The sequence below is a fragment of the Crassostrea angulata genome, chromosome 1 (assembly GCF_025612915.1).
Source record: "Crassostrea angulata isolate pt1a10 chromosome 1, ASM2561291v2, whole genome shotgun sequence".
NCBI lineage: Eukaryota > Metazoa > Mollusca > Bivalvia > Ostreida > Ostreidae > Magallana > Magallana angulata.
In genome coordinates this window covers 22,585,164-22,603,204 of record NC_069111.1, presented here as the reverse complement: position 1 = coordinate 22,603,204, position 18,041 = coordinate 22,585,164, and the positions used below count along the sequence as shown (strand labels likewise).

Genomic DNA, 18,041 nt, shown 5'->3' with positions numbered 1-18,041 from the left:
TCCTGTAGTTTAACATTTTATTTCACACAAAAGGACAAACTTCTATAATAGTCAGTGGTCCAATCTGGAAAAATTTGATTTTTCTTGCTGCTGGAATGTTGCACAATTGTCACATGGTTTTGTATCCTGCCTGCAGAGCAACAATTCGGCAGTAAGACTTATAAGGTTTGTGTAGAAAAAAAAGCACTTTCAAAATTGGCACTTAGTGTGTATATAAAAAAAAAAACGAAACTGCATAAACTCGGTCTGTGTATAATCTATGCATCAATAAAGCAGAAGAAAGTATGTTAATACAAATCAAAAACAACCATTAACATGACTAAAATTTCACTAATACTGCGGAATAAAAATTCCATCTGACATGATTAGTATATAAATAGTAAGATAATGAAGTGTCACAATTTGGCTAACTAAAAGCTGCCTATGTAAAGATATCAGACCATTATTCCAGTATCAAAGATAAAGAGTATCTGATTTAAATTTTTCGTTTTGACTTTTGAGGATCACAGACTTTTGTTATAGCTATTAGTTCACACCCGAGTTCATCACATCTTTTCCTGAGTTTCACGGATGGCCTGCAGAAAGTCCATTGTGTTAAGGTAATGCTCGGGTTTTACACTGCAAAAAAATATAAAATCATTTAAATACCCAAAAGAATATTCAATAAAGATTAGACATTCGAGCACATTATAAATTTACAGCTTTACTAATTCGAAAACCTCTTTTAAAGGCTTAGGTTGAAACGATATTTCTTTGTCATCATGTACAAAAATAAAGGCTTTATTTTTAAGTACATGCACATAAGTTATGTTGTTTTATATGATAAATTTATGAAATGTGCTTACTTCTTCAACCCATATATACAACCAGCTAAGTCCTTGGTCATTTTTCCACTATCAATAGTGTCAACACAGGCTTTCTCCAATTTTTGTGAAAATCTGCAAAACAAGTCTGGCATGATAATTCAACACCTTTGAAAACACACACATCATGAATAATTCATTTTATTTATCCGGAAAGAGATGTTATAAAGCAACATCTGGCAAGAATAATACAGGTAATTCCAAAGCCTGTTGTATACAATGAAATATGGGACATCTGTTACATGCTAGCAATACTTACGTGATAAGGTCATTGTTTCCATCGAGTTTGCCTCTGTGTTCAAGTCCCCTTGTCCAGGCATAAATACTGGCTACCGGGTTTGTGCTTGTTGGGTTACCCTACATATAATAACAAAGGTGTTTACATATTCACACACAAATACTTCGTGTTTCAATTACATGTTTATTGTATACACAGGTCAAATCATGAATTCGACTTAATAGACGCTAACTTTACCATTTACTTTCAAACAATTCATTAACAATATTCTTAAGTTCACAAGCGTCAGAGCATTTACACTGATTTATCATTAAATTGACACAATCTATTGGCTACCGTCTTGTACCTTCTGGTGTTCCCTGTAATGTCTAGTAACAGTTCCGTGAGCAGCTTCAGACTCGACAGTCTTTCCGTCGGGGCACACTAGCACACTGGTCATCAGACCTAGGGAGCCGTAACCCTGGGCTACCACATCGGACTGGACGTCTCCGTCATAGTTCTTACACGCCCACACAAATCCTCCATCAGACTTCAGTGCCTGGGCCACCATGTCGTCAATGAGACGGTGTTCGTACCAGATTTTGAGCTCATCAAACTTGGCTTTGTAGCCTCTATTAGAGAAAAATAAAATCATGTGTGATCATTTACCCTCTAAACTCAGAACATGTAGCATATAACAGTTATAACTAAAACTGCAATTAGTGTTTGAGTTTCAAGCAAATATCTTTCAACTTCATGGAAATTTGCAACATATATCTTACTGCTGGTAGACTTCCTCAAAGATGTCCTTGAATCTTCCGTCGTATCTTTTGAGGATTGTGTTCTTTGTGCTCATGTACAAGGGCCACTTCTTCATGATTGCGTACTGGAAGCAGGTATGGGCAAAAGCAGTGATGCTCTGAAAAAGATAATAACATGGCATATGACGTAAACTTTTAGTCCAGTTGTAAAATGTATACTTGTAAAATCTGATCAAATGCATTAATCTTGTGTCTTTTTGTTGCTAGTTTTGTTTCTGCTGGTTTTAAAAAGAGACACACTAGAGGTACTCTGAGCAAGCTCACTCATGATAACCCCATTAAGACCGAACATGAGTCATAAGCAACCTTTGAGTGAAGTAAGAACTCCATAGGAGAGATATGGATCGGACATGATTGCATGGACAGACGGACAAGGTGATTCCTATTCAGGGTGGGATACTCCTTTACTAGGGCTGTATCAATATATCGATATATATCGAAATTTACTGGTGCAAGCCTGCCAAGCACTATTGGATGCACTGACAATAAGCTGATATAAAGTTGGGATGAAATTTGCATTTTTTAAAGATTGGGATCAAAGTTTTTAATTCAAAAATGGCCTCTAGTATCATGAATATGTCAAAGTGAAGCATTTTTTGAATTTTTAAAATCCAATAAAAACCACTATAATTTTGGTTTATTATTGTGCTTTATTCTTAAAAATGCTAAACTAAATTGTAAATCAAATATATCAAATATCACATCTGAAAATATTGTATCGTATAATAACGGAAAGTCTTTACCAATACACAAACCTATCCTTTACATAAAATTTTGGTACTTGTTAATAAAATTGCATACCTCATCAGTATTGTACATGGCCATGGCACATCCACCACCATTTTTGAAGTCGAACACGGTTGTCCTTTGCTCCTGACCTCCCTCGGGTGTGTAAATGAGCTCAAGTTTGCCATTTCCAGGAATAACCATGTCTGTAGCTTTGTACTGTAATTTAAAAAAATGCATTTTCCAATCTTTCAAGTCTGTTGGTATCTCAATGTTTCTGTATATTTGCTACTATGTCACTACTGCTTTAAAATGGTCACAATGTCTCTCGATTCCCTTTTTTTTTGTTCTATGCTGACCCAATCCGTATATTTGAAATTATGAAAAACTCTCCTACCTGGTCCCCGTGAGCATGACGACCAATGACAATAGGTCTTGTCCATCCTGGCACCAGGCGAGGAACTTTCTGACAGATAATTGGCTCTCGGAATACTGTTCCTCCAAGAATGTTCCTGATTGTTCCATTAGGACTCAGCCACATCTTTTTCAGCTTGAATTCTAATTAGATACATATAAAATTTGATAAATCTTTTTTCCTGGTAAATAGCCCAACCAACATCTTTTTTATTTTTTTTTATTAAAAATAACAAATTTTGCTATGAATAAAAATATGCAAATCAAATTTTAACTGTGAAAAGCTTTCATTTAAAAAAGGGCATCTTAGATATCACCTGTGAAAAACATTCATTCATTATTTAATAAAAAAACACTTTTTGACCACTTGATTACCTTCTACACGTTCTTCGTCTGGAGTGATTGTTGCACACTTGACAGCCACATTGTATTTCTTGGTGGCCAGAGCTGCATCAATGGTAACCTGGTCATCAGTCTGGTCTCTGTATGGCAAGCCCAGATCGTAGTACTTCAGATCAACATCAACGTAGGGCAGGATCAGCTGTTTACATTTAAAATTAATAAAATCTTATCAACACGTTATCAATTCACATAATTGACATAAACATAAAACATACTGAAAATAAGCCTACTGAGAAGGTTTGTAATTTCAATATTTTATAAAGAAAAAAATTAAGTCCTTACAGTTTCCTTGATCTTTTCCCAAATGATGCGAGTCATTTCATCCCCATCCATTTCCACAACAGGGTTGGCAACCTTGATTCTCTTAGTTCCATCTGTAAAGATAAAGATAACTTGTCCAAAATCCACATCGAAGTTTTCTGTAACTTCTGAAATAACCAATTATTATTTGGCTAAAATGAATGCCAGTTATTACAAAACATAACATCGCATTTGTGCATATATATGCTGATCTGGTACAATCACTACATGAATCAAGTAATGAAAGCAATTTTTCACCAGTTAGATTTTTATTTTGAAAAGACAAAAACTGCATGTAAGTTCAGTACAAATTTTGTAGGATGCAGTTTTAAAACACACCAGAGCAAAGATAATTTAAACATTGCTGCATTAAAGCAAAACTGCACTTTTTTGCTTGAGTAACTTGCCAACACTTTGTGTGCAGTGAGGCATGGATAATTATTTAACTGCACATAGGTATAGAATAATTACCATTGAATTATCATGTTAACTTGAACTGCTCTTTTTTGCTATTTCATTTAAGATGTATAACTGTCTGCAAGCATATATAGTCACAAATCAACTTTTGCATGCATCTACACAGTCCCAAATCTTTTTTCATGATTATTTTAATCAAAGGAATGATCCTATGCAATGTATAACTGCCTATCAAAGATACAAGACCTTAATTGACTACACTAGCAAAGTATGCTGTATAAAACCCTGCAGTACTGCTTTCGCAGACATATTACCAATGTTTGGTGAAATTCATTGACATACATAATGATGATACTTTGTGTATGTCATTTAATAAATTATCTACCAACATAATGAACATATGCCATCCATCATTTAATTTGGAAAGTAAGAATTATAATTTTTACATTGTCTTGCAGTTTTTTAAAATCAGACCATATACCAAACTCTATGTCATGAAATGCTATTAGATAAATTAAAGCTTTGATTGTGATGTTACCAATGTTATATATGAATTACTATGCAAAAGATAAAAAAAAATCATTGCAAAGGTATAATAGTTGTATCAAAGCAAAAACTCTAGCTCCTTCAACATTCAAATAATGACCTCTTAGGCCCAATGTCAAACTAATATTTTTCACAAATTTTATAGCTGACAATAATTTTAACATTCAACCAACTCTTTCTAATAACTTACAATCTCTTTGTTGTGTTGCATTCAATGCAACAGGCGCTGCAAACCGTTGTAATTTGTTGCTGGAGCGCCAAAAGAGACGTCCTACGTTTGCGACTGAACTTGCCATTTTTACTCCCGAGCAAAGAGAACTCTTACAGGAAGTGCTGTGGGAGCATATACAAGAAAGGGGTCAGAGGCTATTCCAAATTAGAAACATTTGTTGGGTGTACGATATTATAAATCACATTTCATTTATTTAATGAGGGAGAGCATGAATTATAATCATTGCATATCATGTGAGTATCAGGATCGATTTCATCTTTTTATAACGATTTTACACTTGCAGTTTTAAAGCTATTTCAACCTTTTTCGAAATAGGCACTTCCTCACCAAGACTTGTCATGTGACAAATAGTAAGAATATTATTGGCAGTTCGTAGTGCATATTCTACGGAGGCGGCCATTGCAGAAAACACCGGTTGTCTGCAGGTGCCAAAGGAAACTTCAGTATGGCGCTCTGACGTGGACTGTAAGTTTGATTGCAGTGTCAGTCATTTGTTCTGTCACATTTCTTCATGGTTGATGCAAAATTTGTGTAGTTGCCAGAATATTTTACGTGTTTGCACGGAGAAAAAAAAATATATGTCTGCTTGTTGCTAAAGTTTTTGACCTTTCAAGGTGGTTAGTTAATTGTCAACAGTGCAGTTGGCTTTGACATTCCATTAAATTGACCACAGTGTGTTATATACATGCAATAAAATAATATTGTGCAGGGAGATCTGTTTCACTAATTTTTTTGACATCTTGCTTATTTGGTCCTTATAAACTCATTAAATTTAATTTTAAAAAAGCATGTTCTGACTTTGCTGCAAAAATTATAGTCTGTCCGCATAGTCCCAAGATCTTTATGCAGTACGTTTGGTCGATTTTGATAAAAGATACATACCTGTGAAAGAAGTGCAATTAAAATTAATGAAAGGGAAAATTTCTAAAATATCTTCATTGACACATTAGGACAAAACAAATTAATAGCGTGTTTCCTATTCTGCTTTAAAAAAAAAATAGGTTAGGTAGGTAGGGAAAACATTTTATTTTAACATTTTGTTATCATAAAAATTATTTTTAGTAAAATGAATCGTCAGAATAATGTTCAGAAGTGTTTTAATCATTTCGCCACTTCTTAAAAATCGACGCAATCGATTATTTTCAAGAACTTATAGTTGTCACAGGTCGTGTACACTACCTTATATGGATAGCATTATTTAACACGTGACAGTATTTTCGTCAAACAGATTCTCCAATCCAGTGAATGAGTTGCAATGCATGACGGTCTACAACGTGTTTACGATCCAACAGACGCACGTGGTTTTTGTCTGTTTTATTCACAATATTTAATTGCTTGCCGGAAAGTTTGTACATCTTGATTTTTTCTTTAGAAGGTAAAAAAGGAAAGATTACGTACCATTAACTTTGTTCCATGCTCACATTGAAAAATACTGTTGTTTTAGTTGATCAATTGTTGCTTCAAAAATGATCAGTATCAAACGACTGACAAACATACGCATACAAGAACAAACAGGTTTTGATATGAAAAAACTGCACAGTTGTGTATTGGTGACTTTATCATTGTGCACTAGAAATAAATACAGGTAATTGTACATTTTTAACATACGTGAATAGCCACGGTAGTAGAAATGCACAAATATACAAACGCAGAAGCGCAAGCTGTGCAGCATTTAGTATTTAGTCCGTTTATTAGGCATTCTGATGAATGTCCCTGAAGAAAATATCAACGCGCATTCTAATAATGTTGTCTTAAATATGGGATATCACGTGAAAAACGGTGCTCGCTGCTTCTAATTCTATAGGACGTACCTCTCTTTTGAACATTGAAAATGGGGTATTTAAATAGGTTGATATAAGTCCTCATATGCAATATTTTTTAAATGTGAGCATAGAAATTAAAGTTCAGACATAATTGTCCATATTAATTTCATAAATTCTGAAAAATCATTCAAAATGAGTTTCCAAAGGACAATTCAAAATGGTATATATTTTCAATACGCTTTGTATACACTGAAACTTGTAGTAGCCCACAATGCCTTGCAACTCATTCACCTGATTGGTTTGTCGATAATAGTAAACAGATGGCTAATTTAGTATGCAAATTTATGCCGACGTCACAAAATATAGTGGTCTCGACCTGTGTCAGCAGTATTGATTTGTGCTTTGGTCCAATCACTTCCACTTCCAGTTTTCCAGAGTAACTGCATTGGAGAGTTGATTAAAATCAACTCCCAATAAAGTATTCTATTATTGCATTACATCAAGTGAAAAGTCAAGACATTTAGGTACTTGCATTATTTACAAATACTTGTTTCTTCATTATTTTAAAGTTTAAAAATAATATATACTTTTTTTAATCCTTCACTGAACAGGTGCACCACATTGGTGTTTGATTCAAAATGTTGTTCAAACTACACACGTCGGCCAAGTTGGTCACTTTGGGATCAAGTGTGCAAAGTCTTTCATTACGATGCAGTCGTGGTCTGAAGAATCCAGCAAGGTTTTTTTCCCAAAAGGCTGAACAGGTTTGACATTTAAATCAACTGATATTTTTATTTTGCTGTATCTTATCTGTCCTCATATAGGCATTTTACATTTCTTATTCACCCATCTTCTTTTTCTTGTTCGGAGGTGAGGGGGTTGGAATTTCCACTCCCAGTTCTTCTCTGGTCCATCACTTTTTCAAAAAGAAATTATCAGAGGCTCATATTTGGCACAATAGTTATAATTAATAGTTATAATTAAAAAGGTGTGTCACCCTTATCAGCGGTTATTGAACAAGATTTGGGTCACATCACTGTTAAAAAGGCAGTTATCAATTAGTCCATTTTGGACAGTTTTAGTTGTTGGAGAATGTAAAACATTTTATTTTTGTTTTAATAGGAGGCACCAAAGGGAATTCCTTACAGTAAACTCACCATCGGAGTTCCCAAGGAAATATTCAAAAATGAGCGTCGAGTTGCCATGTCCCCTGCTACTGTGACGGTACTGACAAAGAAAGGGTTCAACATCAACATTGAGGAAAGTGCAGGCTTGGAAGCAAAGTTCAAGAACGATGAGTATGCTAAAGCAGGAGCCAAAATCATTTCCAAGAAAGAGGCCTTTGAATCTGACATAGTCCTCAAGGTCAGGGCACCCCTGACGGAAGAGATTGCAAACTTCAGGAGTGGTACCACCTTGATCAGCTTCCTGTACCCCAAACAGAACCCCGAGCTTGTAAAACAGCTGGCAGAGAAGAATCTCAATGTATTTGCCATGGACATGATTCCACGTATCAGCAGGGCTCAGGTTTTCGACGCCCTGAGTTCCATGGCTAACATTTCTGGATACAAGGCAGTAGTGGAGGCTGCTAACAACTTTGGAAGGTTCTTCACAGGTAAAGAAAAAAGAGGAAATAACATAAAAATCTGTATACAAATTACTAAGGCCACTTGGAGGAAGTAGATCAAATGTAGGCTATCCATACAAAACAAAGATTTTATCTACAACATTTGAGGAAATAGCAAAAATGCCATCATTAATTTGTGTTCAATGCAAAATTCTTAATGAATTGCTAAGTCAAAAAATTTTTGAAAATTGATTGGTGAATTTTTACAGGTCAGATTACAGCAGCAGGTAAAGTTCCGCCCGCCAAGGTGTTTGTGATTGGTGGAGGAGTGGCGGGTCTGGCTGCCATTGGGACAGCCAAGGCTATGGGGGCTGTGGTGAGAGCCTACGATGTCAGACCAGCAGCTCGTGAACAAATAGAATCTCTGGGTGGCCAGTTCCTGGAAGTGTCTGTGCAGGTATAATATGCTTATTTGAAACATCTTATGATGATTAAAGAGACAGTACGGCACATCTTGTAAAAAAAACTGACTTGAAAAATTTTCAAATCAAGTTTGGTATTTTTGTGCTGCTCATAAATGTGTAAACTTTTAGAAAATTACAAATTTCTCCTTGAAATCAATCTAATTATTTCATTAAAATTAATAATTATTTGTAATCCATAAATACATACATTGCAATGTGTTACGGGGTTCCGCCTTCTATACTATTATGCATGCGTATTTACTATAAACAAAACGCATGCAGGACTCGCTAAGATTCTCCTGGACATGTTAGTTGATAGAAATATGTTTTTTCTACTTCTCCCAGGTAATAATTCTTCAAAGTTTTTAAAATAACCAGAATTATTATTTTGTAAGCATTTATTTTGCGTTTTAATCTCAGGAGTTGCTAAAAACTAAATTCATTTTGTAAGTGAGGCCCGTGAGGGGTTATTTGACATATTTATGTCTGTTCATTTTAAAATGAAGTGAAATTAGTAAACTGTTTATAAATCATCGAGAAAGCGATGATGTGTTCCATTTAGAGAGTTCGGATTTACTTCGAATTCCATGATGACTGTAGTCGGGCAAAGATCTTGTAGTTTTTAGCATGTGTTAATTAATGTCAATCAAAATCCACTTGGTACAAATAAACGATATTAGATAACCCGGTTTGTATGACCTTTCAATTTCCAGAAGCTCATAATTACATTAACTAGGTATGTAAAAGGGATTTTTATGTACTTCAACTGTCACAATTAACATTATTTCTTATTTCTTAACAATACAATGGGTAAATCTGAAGTTAAACACAAATGTTTTTTCAGCTTTACTGTCTCTTTAAATGAAAAATTGTTTGGACTGAAGTGAATCAAATTGTTTGGAAAAAAGAAAAACAAACTTTCAGGAATAATCATTTTTAATTATCAGGAGGAGATCCAATAAGCTATATAATATTGCCTTTATCCATTGCTTTGTTTGTATATTATCTAGGAATCAGGAGCTGGAGAGGGAGGCTATGCTAAGGACATCAGTGAAATGTCACAGGAGTTCCAGGAGGCCCAGAAAGCTCTGTATGCCAAACAGTGTGAGGAGTGTGATGTCGTCATTACTACTGCCCTCGTACCTGGCAAGCCAGCCCCTAAGCTGGTGTCAAAGGTCAGGTTTGAAGTCATGATTGATGCATGTTTGAGAGCGAATCTCATGAATTTTTTGTTTCTTGATTTATTAGCAAAACTCAATGACCAAATTTTGAATTTTGTGAATATAGATATTTTTGTGAATCAACAAGACTGTTATCAATTATTGCATGCTTGTGATGTTGATTTCTGATTGGAAGAATTCTGTTTGCAGGCAGTGGTTGACAGGATGAAGCCTGGCTCTGTGATTGTGGATCTGGCAGCAGAGGCCGGAGGAAACTTTGAGACCACCAGGCCCGGTGAACTGTACAAGTACAACGATGTGACACACATTGGTTACACCGACTTACCCAGCCGACTCCCAACCCAGTCCAGTACTCTCTACTCCAACAACATCTCCAAGCTACTTCTGTCCATGGGTCAGTGATATTCTAAAAAATACTGACAACAATTTACAGTTCCTTTTGTTAAATATGTTGTGTAAAATGAAAAGCACTGAATATGTACAATGTATTTTTGTGTTAAAAGGTGAGAAAGATCATTTCAACATCAACTTAGAGGATGAAGTAGTGAGAGGATCCATAGTTGTACAAAATGTAAGCTAAGCAGAGCATGGGTGCATGTAACAGTACAAACTTTAAGTATGACTAGCAGTAATGTTTGAATTTTGTTCAGCAAGAGGTATAGCACACTTATACAATTTTGCCTACGATATAGCGGTTTTGTAAGCACCAGACATTTTCAATATCATACATTATGGAGTTAAACTATATTCCAAGAAACACAAATTACACAATTGCCATGTTAAAAAGGGGTCTTGCTTATCTTTACATGACATCAATAAAAATCTTCAGGCTTTTTAGGAATATATAGGAAAAAAGTAAGTATGTGATAAAAAGTTGGATATTTGACTATTTGGACCACTTTAAACCAAAGAAAATCAATTTAAATTATGTATAACAGGTATTGTAGTACACATTTACATATACAGAGGGTTCCACTTAATCTAATAGTGGTTAAACTAATACTTCTGTTATTCTGATAGAATAATAAAACACCAAACCATTTCTTATATTTTCCTTTAGATTTTTTCCTGATACTGTAAATTCCTAATTAAAACCGAGGAATTAATATCCCCATAAAATCAAATTCTTAAGACGCCATACGTCTTTGATGAATGAAACCATGTATTTATTGTATTACAAGTAGGTTTGGTAATGCTGATTTAAGTTTGATGAAATGTAGTTATCTTATACCTGCATTTGTTATTTTTAGGGACAGGTACTACCTCCTGCTCCTCCTCCCAAACTTGATGCTGCCCCTGCAGCAGCAGCAGCCCCCACCAAAGTGGCTCCTCCTCCACCCCCAACCAAGTTCCAGACCACTATGAAAGATGCGGTTGTATACTCCTCTGGACTAGGGGCCATCACTGCTATTGGTTGCATTTCTCCTAGTCCTGCTTTTATGTCCATGGTTACAACATTTGGATTGGCTGGTATTGTTGGTAAGATGTTTGACTTTTCAATGTGTATAATACAGCAGGAACATGCAGCAACCTATGATAGTGTATTATTGCAAAAAAAATAAAATAAAATAAAAGTCAGGTATTTGGGAAAGAATATCATCAAATATCAAAAAGAGAAAAATTAACACTAGTATAGAATTGAGTATTGTGCTGTTTTCAGGTTACCACACTGTATGGGGTGTGACACCAGCTCTCCACTCACCTCTTATGTCTGTGACAAATGCCATCTCTGGAATCACAGCTGTTGGAGGACTTCTGTTGATGGGTGGGGGCTACACTCCCTCCAACACCATCGAGACCTTGTCAGCCTTGGCAGCTTTTATCTCCTCCATTAACATCGGAGGTGGATTTACAGTCACTCAGAGAATGTTGGACATGTTCAAGCGACCAAGTATGAAAAATCTTATTTCATTCTTTCAAAGTAACCGAACCATTTTACTTTGTTTAATTTTTTTCTGTCCTATTTTTTTTATTCAATACTGTAAACCAACTTATATTTGTGGCAATTTTTTTTTTGCAATTCACAAAATGACTTGCAGCAACTAAATCTAGTAACCTAGCCTTTTTATAAAGAGATTAAAAGACTGATTTGCTGTGGAAAATAATTGCAACTATTATGTTCTTCTGAAATCCACAATTTAAACGTATGTTTACAGTTCCATGCAGTAATTTAGAGTTCATATCAAAGTAAAACTGCAGTGTAATATGTTGCATGTGAATTCTCTACAGCCGACCCCCCTGAGTACAACAAGCTGTATGCCATTCCTGGGGGAGTGTTGCTGGGAACCTACGGCTATGCTGCCTCCACCAATCTGTTCCCAGACATCCATCAGGCCACCTACCTGGCTGCCTCCATGTGCTGTGTGGGAGCTCTGACTGGTCTGTCCTCGCAGTCTACCAGTAGAATAGGTACGATTATCAAATCTTTACAGTGCCCCAAATTATCTCAAAGTGAAAAGTTATAATAAAGCAAATATTTTTTATTGATTTAAAAAAAAATGTGTTATTTAATCTGCATATTTTGTATGCAGGTTAAATAATGTATTTATGTATTTCATTCAATTTATTACTAAAATGTGAGAGTATGGTGTAAAAAAAAAAACCAACAACAAGAACAAAAAAACCCAAACATCATATGTTTCATTTTCATTCAGGAAATGCTCTTGGCATGATTGGTGTGTCATCGGGAGTAGCAGCAACCCTTGGATTACTGAAGCCATCTCTGGAGAACTTCACACAGATGGCAGCTTGCATGGGTGCAGGTAATGTTAACTATGCAGATTTTAAACCTGACCTTAGCTTCCAAGTCGAAAGAACACAACAGGAAAATTGACAGAAAAGCATTTAGAACTGATAATAATCAGACAAAATTAATGTTACATTGTCAGACTTGATGACACCCTTTTTGTTCTTTGTGTCAGGTGGTCTGATTGGTGTGTTGGGAGGCAAGAACGTGGAGGTGACTGACCTCCCCCAGATGGTGGCCCTGTTCCACAGTCTGGTCGGAGCCGCCGCCGTCCTGACATGCTTCGCTAACTATCTTCTGGAACAGCCTCACTTTGCTACTGACCCAGCAGCTAATGTTATCAAGACATTCCTCTTCCTGGGAACCTACATTGGAGGTGTCACCTTCACCGGTTCTCTAATTGCTTTCGGAAAACTGCAAGGTATTTTTCTTTCTGGTTTGGTTTTTTATTCTTTGACTTTCATTTTGTATGAACACTTGAGCAGTAGCTTTATACATATGTGTTTTACAGATATTGTCTAAAGAGGAGAATGTTTCTATCAAAAATAGTGTACAGACATGTTCAGAATTTAATATTTGAACAACATTTCAAAACCATGTTTTCTGTTGGTTGGATAAAAAATAGCTTTTGTATGGGTAATCATGTATAAATGTACAATCACTAATAAAATACTGAAATGTTCATTGTAGGAGTACTCAAGTCTGACCCTCTCCTCTTACCGGGAAGACATGCCATGAACTTGGGAATGTTGCTAGGTAATGTTGGCGCCATGGGCACCTTTATGGTCAGTGACGACCCAACCACTCAGCTGGCCTGCCTGGGGACTACCACTGCTCTGTCCAGCATCATGGGAGTCACTCTCACTGCTGCCATTGGAGGTCAGTATAGCACTCACAGGGACCACAGAAATAAACAATTCAAATAAGTGTTCTACACACCCTAGAGTTTTGGGTTGATTATTATGTCATATTGAGATGGAGGCAAAATGCACAGTTCAGATAATTTGCTGACTTGCTTTTTAGGCATTGTACTGATTTAAAAAAGTGATGGTTTTAATGTTGGGTTTATATTTTGTAATTATGCATTTGATCCTATGTTGCTGATGATCTAGTACACATTGTACAGGAGCTGACATGCCTGTGGTGATCACCGTACTGAACAGCTACTCGGGCTGGGCACTGTGTGCTGAGGGCTTCATGTTGAACAACAATCTGATGACCATTGTAGGTGCTCTGATTGGTTCATCTGGAGCTATCCTCTCTTACATCATGTGTGTGGTAAGTTTGAAAAGATTTACTGGGGAATCATTAGAATTCGTGATGGCTCAATTATTCGTGGTATTTGTGGGTAGCACTCACCCAAGAAATTACGTCTTTGATGAAAACTAATCATAAAAGATTTAGTTTTCCTACTGAAACTGAATACCTATTCGTCCCCGAAATTACATCCTTGTGAATAAGTAAAAAAAACTCAATCCATGAAAATTGGCCCCTACAAAATTAAATGATTCCACAGTATGTAATAGATTTATGCAATTTATTCAATTGTTAACCCGGTTTTCCAAAAGAAAAATCCAGTGATTAAAATGGTGAAAATGGCTAGTGTACAGGCGGGCGGCTGCCAAAAGGGTACCCCTATTGTACGGATAACTCCTTCTACAGTTTTCAAAATAGGAAGATGCTGTTTTGCAGATTAAATGTACATGTATTAGAGATGTGCATATTGATTTTGATTTTTGATAATTTATAAAAAATACCACCTATTGAACTTAAACATTTTTTTTGCATAATTTTGAATGTAGAGTACCCCACATCCCTGGATAGGTTATGTTCATCAATTCAGGGTTGACAAATGGGTTATGGATACTTTTCACACAAAAGAATAACCGGTTTTCTGTCACATTACAGCTTATCTCTTGTTGATTTATTGATGATGTTGTTTTAGGCTATGAACAGATCCCTAACCAATGTAATTTTGGGAGGTTATGGAACAAAGTCCACTGGTACTGGTAAACCCATGGAGATCACAGGAACCCACACCGAGATTGATGTCCCATCGGCTGTAGAGATGATCACTGAGGCAAGGAACATCATCATCACCCCAGGCTACGGACTCTGTGTCGCCAAAGCCCAGTACCCCATCGCTGAAATGGTGGAGCTCCTCAAGAAAAAAGGAATCAATGTCCGATTTGGAATTCACCCTGTAGCAGGTAGGCACTTGACTGTCTCTCTGAATTGTAAGAAGCAAATATATCCCTTCATCATTTTCAAGAATATTCTTTTTGTTACTGATGTGGATGTATATGTGTGACAAATGTTAAATACAGTTGAACTTCAGTAGTTTTTAACACTTCTATCTCTATACCATGTAAATGGCACAAGTGATTTAAAAGTCTGAACCACTTTCTCATAGAGTATTTTATCCCATTATCTCAAATAAATGGATTTTTCCCAGTCCCACTGAATTACAAGTTTTGACTATATTATGTGTATGAATTTATAGGTCGCATGCCTGGTCAACTGAATGTGCTGTTGGCTGAAGCTGGCGTACCTTATGACATAGTGCTGGAAATGGACGAGATCAATGATGATTTCCCTGAGACTGACCTTGTACTGGTCATTGGAGCCAACGATACCGTCAACTCAGCAGCTGAGGAGGACCCCAACTCCATCATTGCAGGAATGCCTGTGCTGAGGGTCTGGGGATCCAAAAATGTATGTAATCAGAGGAGGTTTTTATACTGTGTTACTAGATTAATAAGGAATTAAGTAGGAATTAAATGATTTATTTGATTGGTTATTTAAAAACTTAAAAGGTTGTCTAGTTAAATTTTAATTATGCAATATGACATGCTAGAAAAATTAGTTTATTTTGTTTAACCTGAATTGCTTGTGTCCCAAATGTATCAAAAAGAAACATTTGCGTATATTGAATAAATTCAATTGTTACATGGGTTACTGTAAATGTATTATATTTGGCGTGTACGATATTTGGCGGAAAATAATTTTTGAAAAAGTTGGCGTTGATTTGAATTAGCATATTCCTGAATGTGACTGCTCTTATACATATATGCATGGCATTTAGCGATGTACTTGGTTTAGGGGAGGCCGCATTCCGCCAAAAACGCTAAATAGAATACACAGCCAAATGCAATACATTTACAGTATACTGTAGTTCATTTTAGATTTGTTTAAGTTGGGGGTTTTCAGTTCAATAGAATTGATGAAGCAAGGTCATTTTGTTTTTTGCACAGGTAATTGTGATGAAGAGAACACTTGGAGTGGGCTATGCAGCTGTAGACAATCCCATCTTCTTCAAGCAGAACACCAGCATGTTGCTTGGTGATGCCAAGAAAACTTGTGATGCTTTACTGACGAAAATCAAGGAGCACTATGGAGAGGCTTAATGCAGAAGAGCCTTAGACTTTCATTAAAGTATTTTTCAAATTTATAAAAAGATTGATCATGTTTGTGAAATTCTTTAGCGAAAACTGAATTTGTAACTTTGGCAGTGCCAGATATTTTGATACAAATATAACAGACAGTGCCCTGAACATGACTTTTGTGTTTTGAATGAAACATCAAGGCTTTTTTAACTACATGTAGATGCTTGCATTGTGCCAAAGGTTCTCCTTATAGAGACTATTACCTCCTCAATCAATTTTGTTGTGGATATTTGTGGTGAGAGATCTGAGACTTTGATTTAATAAACATTTATAAATATCAGTATTTATCACTGGTTTTTAAGAAGTTTATTTTGTTAATTGATTTTTGCATTTTTAAATGAATGATGGTAGTTTAAGAATTGACAGGAGACAGAGGAACTGTTTATTTTAATCCAGAATTGCATTCCATGGTGACTTCTATGCAATAAATTGTCTTGAAAATTTATAAGATTGAAAGCAATATTCTGCTCATCACTTAAGAACATGGGCTTTGGCATGAAATAAATGCAAACCATGACTATCTCCCCTTTATTTGGATGTACTACAATGTTACCATTGGCATCTACAAGGTCAATACTAAAGGACTTGTACATGCTAAAAATACAGAACCCTGTTAATGGACATCAGTTGTCCATTTATATGACAATGGGATCTTCCATACGCTTGATGGTACCAGTAATACAGGACAAGGTTGAACAAATCTTAGATTTTCTTTATCATACACCATTTAAAAAGTTGAAGAGGTATACTATCTTGAACAGTACATCAGTTAGTCCTGTTTCTATTTTGCCTCAGCTCCTCTTAAAATGCTGAAAATCACAATGAATTTTTTTAAGAAACCCTGACTTGATAATTGTATCCCTGCAAATGAAGTTTTGGGGCATATAGGAATCACCTTGTCTGTCTGTCTATGTTAAATTCATGTCCGGTCCGTATCTTTCTTATGGAGAAACATTTAAAGTTAAATGTTTAACTTAAAGATTGTTTATCACCTGAGTGTGTGTCACGACCTTGATCGAAAGTCATTTGGTCAAGTTCACTGGCAGGAAAAGAGTAAAATTCATATCCGGTCCATATCTTTCTTATGGAAACACTCGAAGTTCTTACTTCACTTAAAGATTGCCTATGACTTGAGGGTGTGTCATGACCTTGATCCAAGGTCATTTGGGTAAGGTGAAGATCACTAGCAGGAAAATTCCTTCTGGTCTGTATCTTTTTTATTGAGAAGTTCTTACTTCACACAAGGATTGCTTATTACCTGAGGGTGTGTCAGTTCAACTCAAATCAATTCAGGAAAGGACTATATATGGTTTGAGCCTAAAATGGCCCCCTAAAATGAACATTGTCATTATAACTGTAATTCTTCGTTTTATTTGTATAAATATACATTTGAAGTTTTTTAATAATTTTCATTTTGATTTTAGTACCCACAATTTAAAAATATGACATCATAAAGTTTACCTTTTCCCGCCATTTTCTCATTTTTAGCATAAAACGGCTTGGTTTTATGAAGTTTTTCTTTAAGGAAACATTGAGCGACTGCTTGAACAAACAAAATATTTTCACCAAAGATGTATCTCCCCAGTACTTATAAGTGACAAAAAGTTCGTTCTTGTTCAAAGAGTCGCTCTTTATTTCCCATTCGAAAAAAGATAAGAAAAATGTCAATTTTTGATTGATTTTGATTAAATTATAAAAATAGCGTCACTTCTGACGTCATATACTGCCAGTGAGTGCATATAAATCAAATAAATCGGTGAAAAACATATTTCATATCAACTCTTTTATATAATAACACAACAAATTAATGTACCTGAATCATTTTAAAAATAGCGAATTTGGGGGGCCTAATTTGACTAATATCATATGTAGTTCTTTCCCTTGAATAATTTATTTGGGATTTATGCCCCTTTTTTGAAATTTTTACTGCATTTTG

General features: G+C 35.6%; 2 protein-coding genes across 2 annotated transcripts; one reads left to right on the top strand and one right to left on the bottom strand.

Moving 5' to 3' along the window:
* Positions 1-5,055, bottom strand: LOC128165371 (isocitrate dehydrogenase [NADP], mitochondrial-like). The gene is made up of 10 exons (XM_052829814.1): positions 4,897-5,055; positions 3,726-3,817; positions 3,417-3,582; positions 3,025-3,185; positions 2,703-2,846; positions 1,863-1,999; positions 1,448-1,712; positions 1,123-1,220; positions 846-938; positions 1-618 (listed from the first exon to the last, which is right to left on the bottom strand). The coding sequence occupies exons 1-10, from the start codon at positions 5,000-5,002 to the stop codon at positions 546-548; spliced, it is 1,335 nt and encodes a 444-aa protein (XP_052685774.1). The 5' UTR covers positions 5,003-5,055; the 3' UTR covers positions 1-545.
* A 197-nt stretch (positions 5,056-5,252) lies between these two features.
* On the top strand, positions 5,253-16,385 carry LOC128165238 (NAD(P) transhydrogenase, mitochondrial-like). The gene is made up of 17 exons (XM_052829559.1): positions 5,253-5,403; positions 7,313-7,465; positions 7,824-8,316; positions 8,538-8,725; positions 9,743-9,907; positions 10,103-10,307; positions 10,417-10,484; positions 11,164-11,392; positions 11,574-11,804; positions 12,143-12,322; positions 12,568-12,675; positions 12,835-13,080; positions 13,350-13,538; positions 13,786-13,937; positions 14,605-14,869; positions 15,163-15,374; positions 15,914-16,385. Exons 2-17 carry the CDS (start codon positions 7,340-7,342, stop codon positions 16,064-16,066), a joined length of 3,210 nt encoding a protein of 1,069 aa, XP_052685519.1. The 5' UTR covers positions 5,253-5,403; positions 7,313-7,339; the 3' UTR covers positions 16,067-16,385.
* Positions 16,386-18,041: the final 1,656 nt, after the last annotated feature.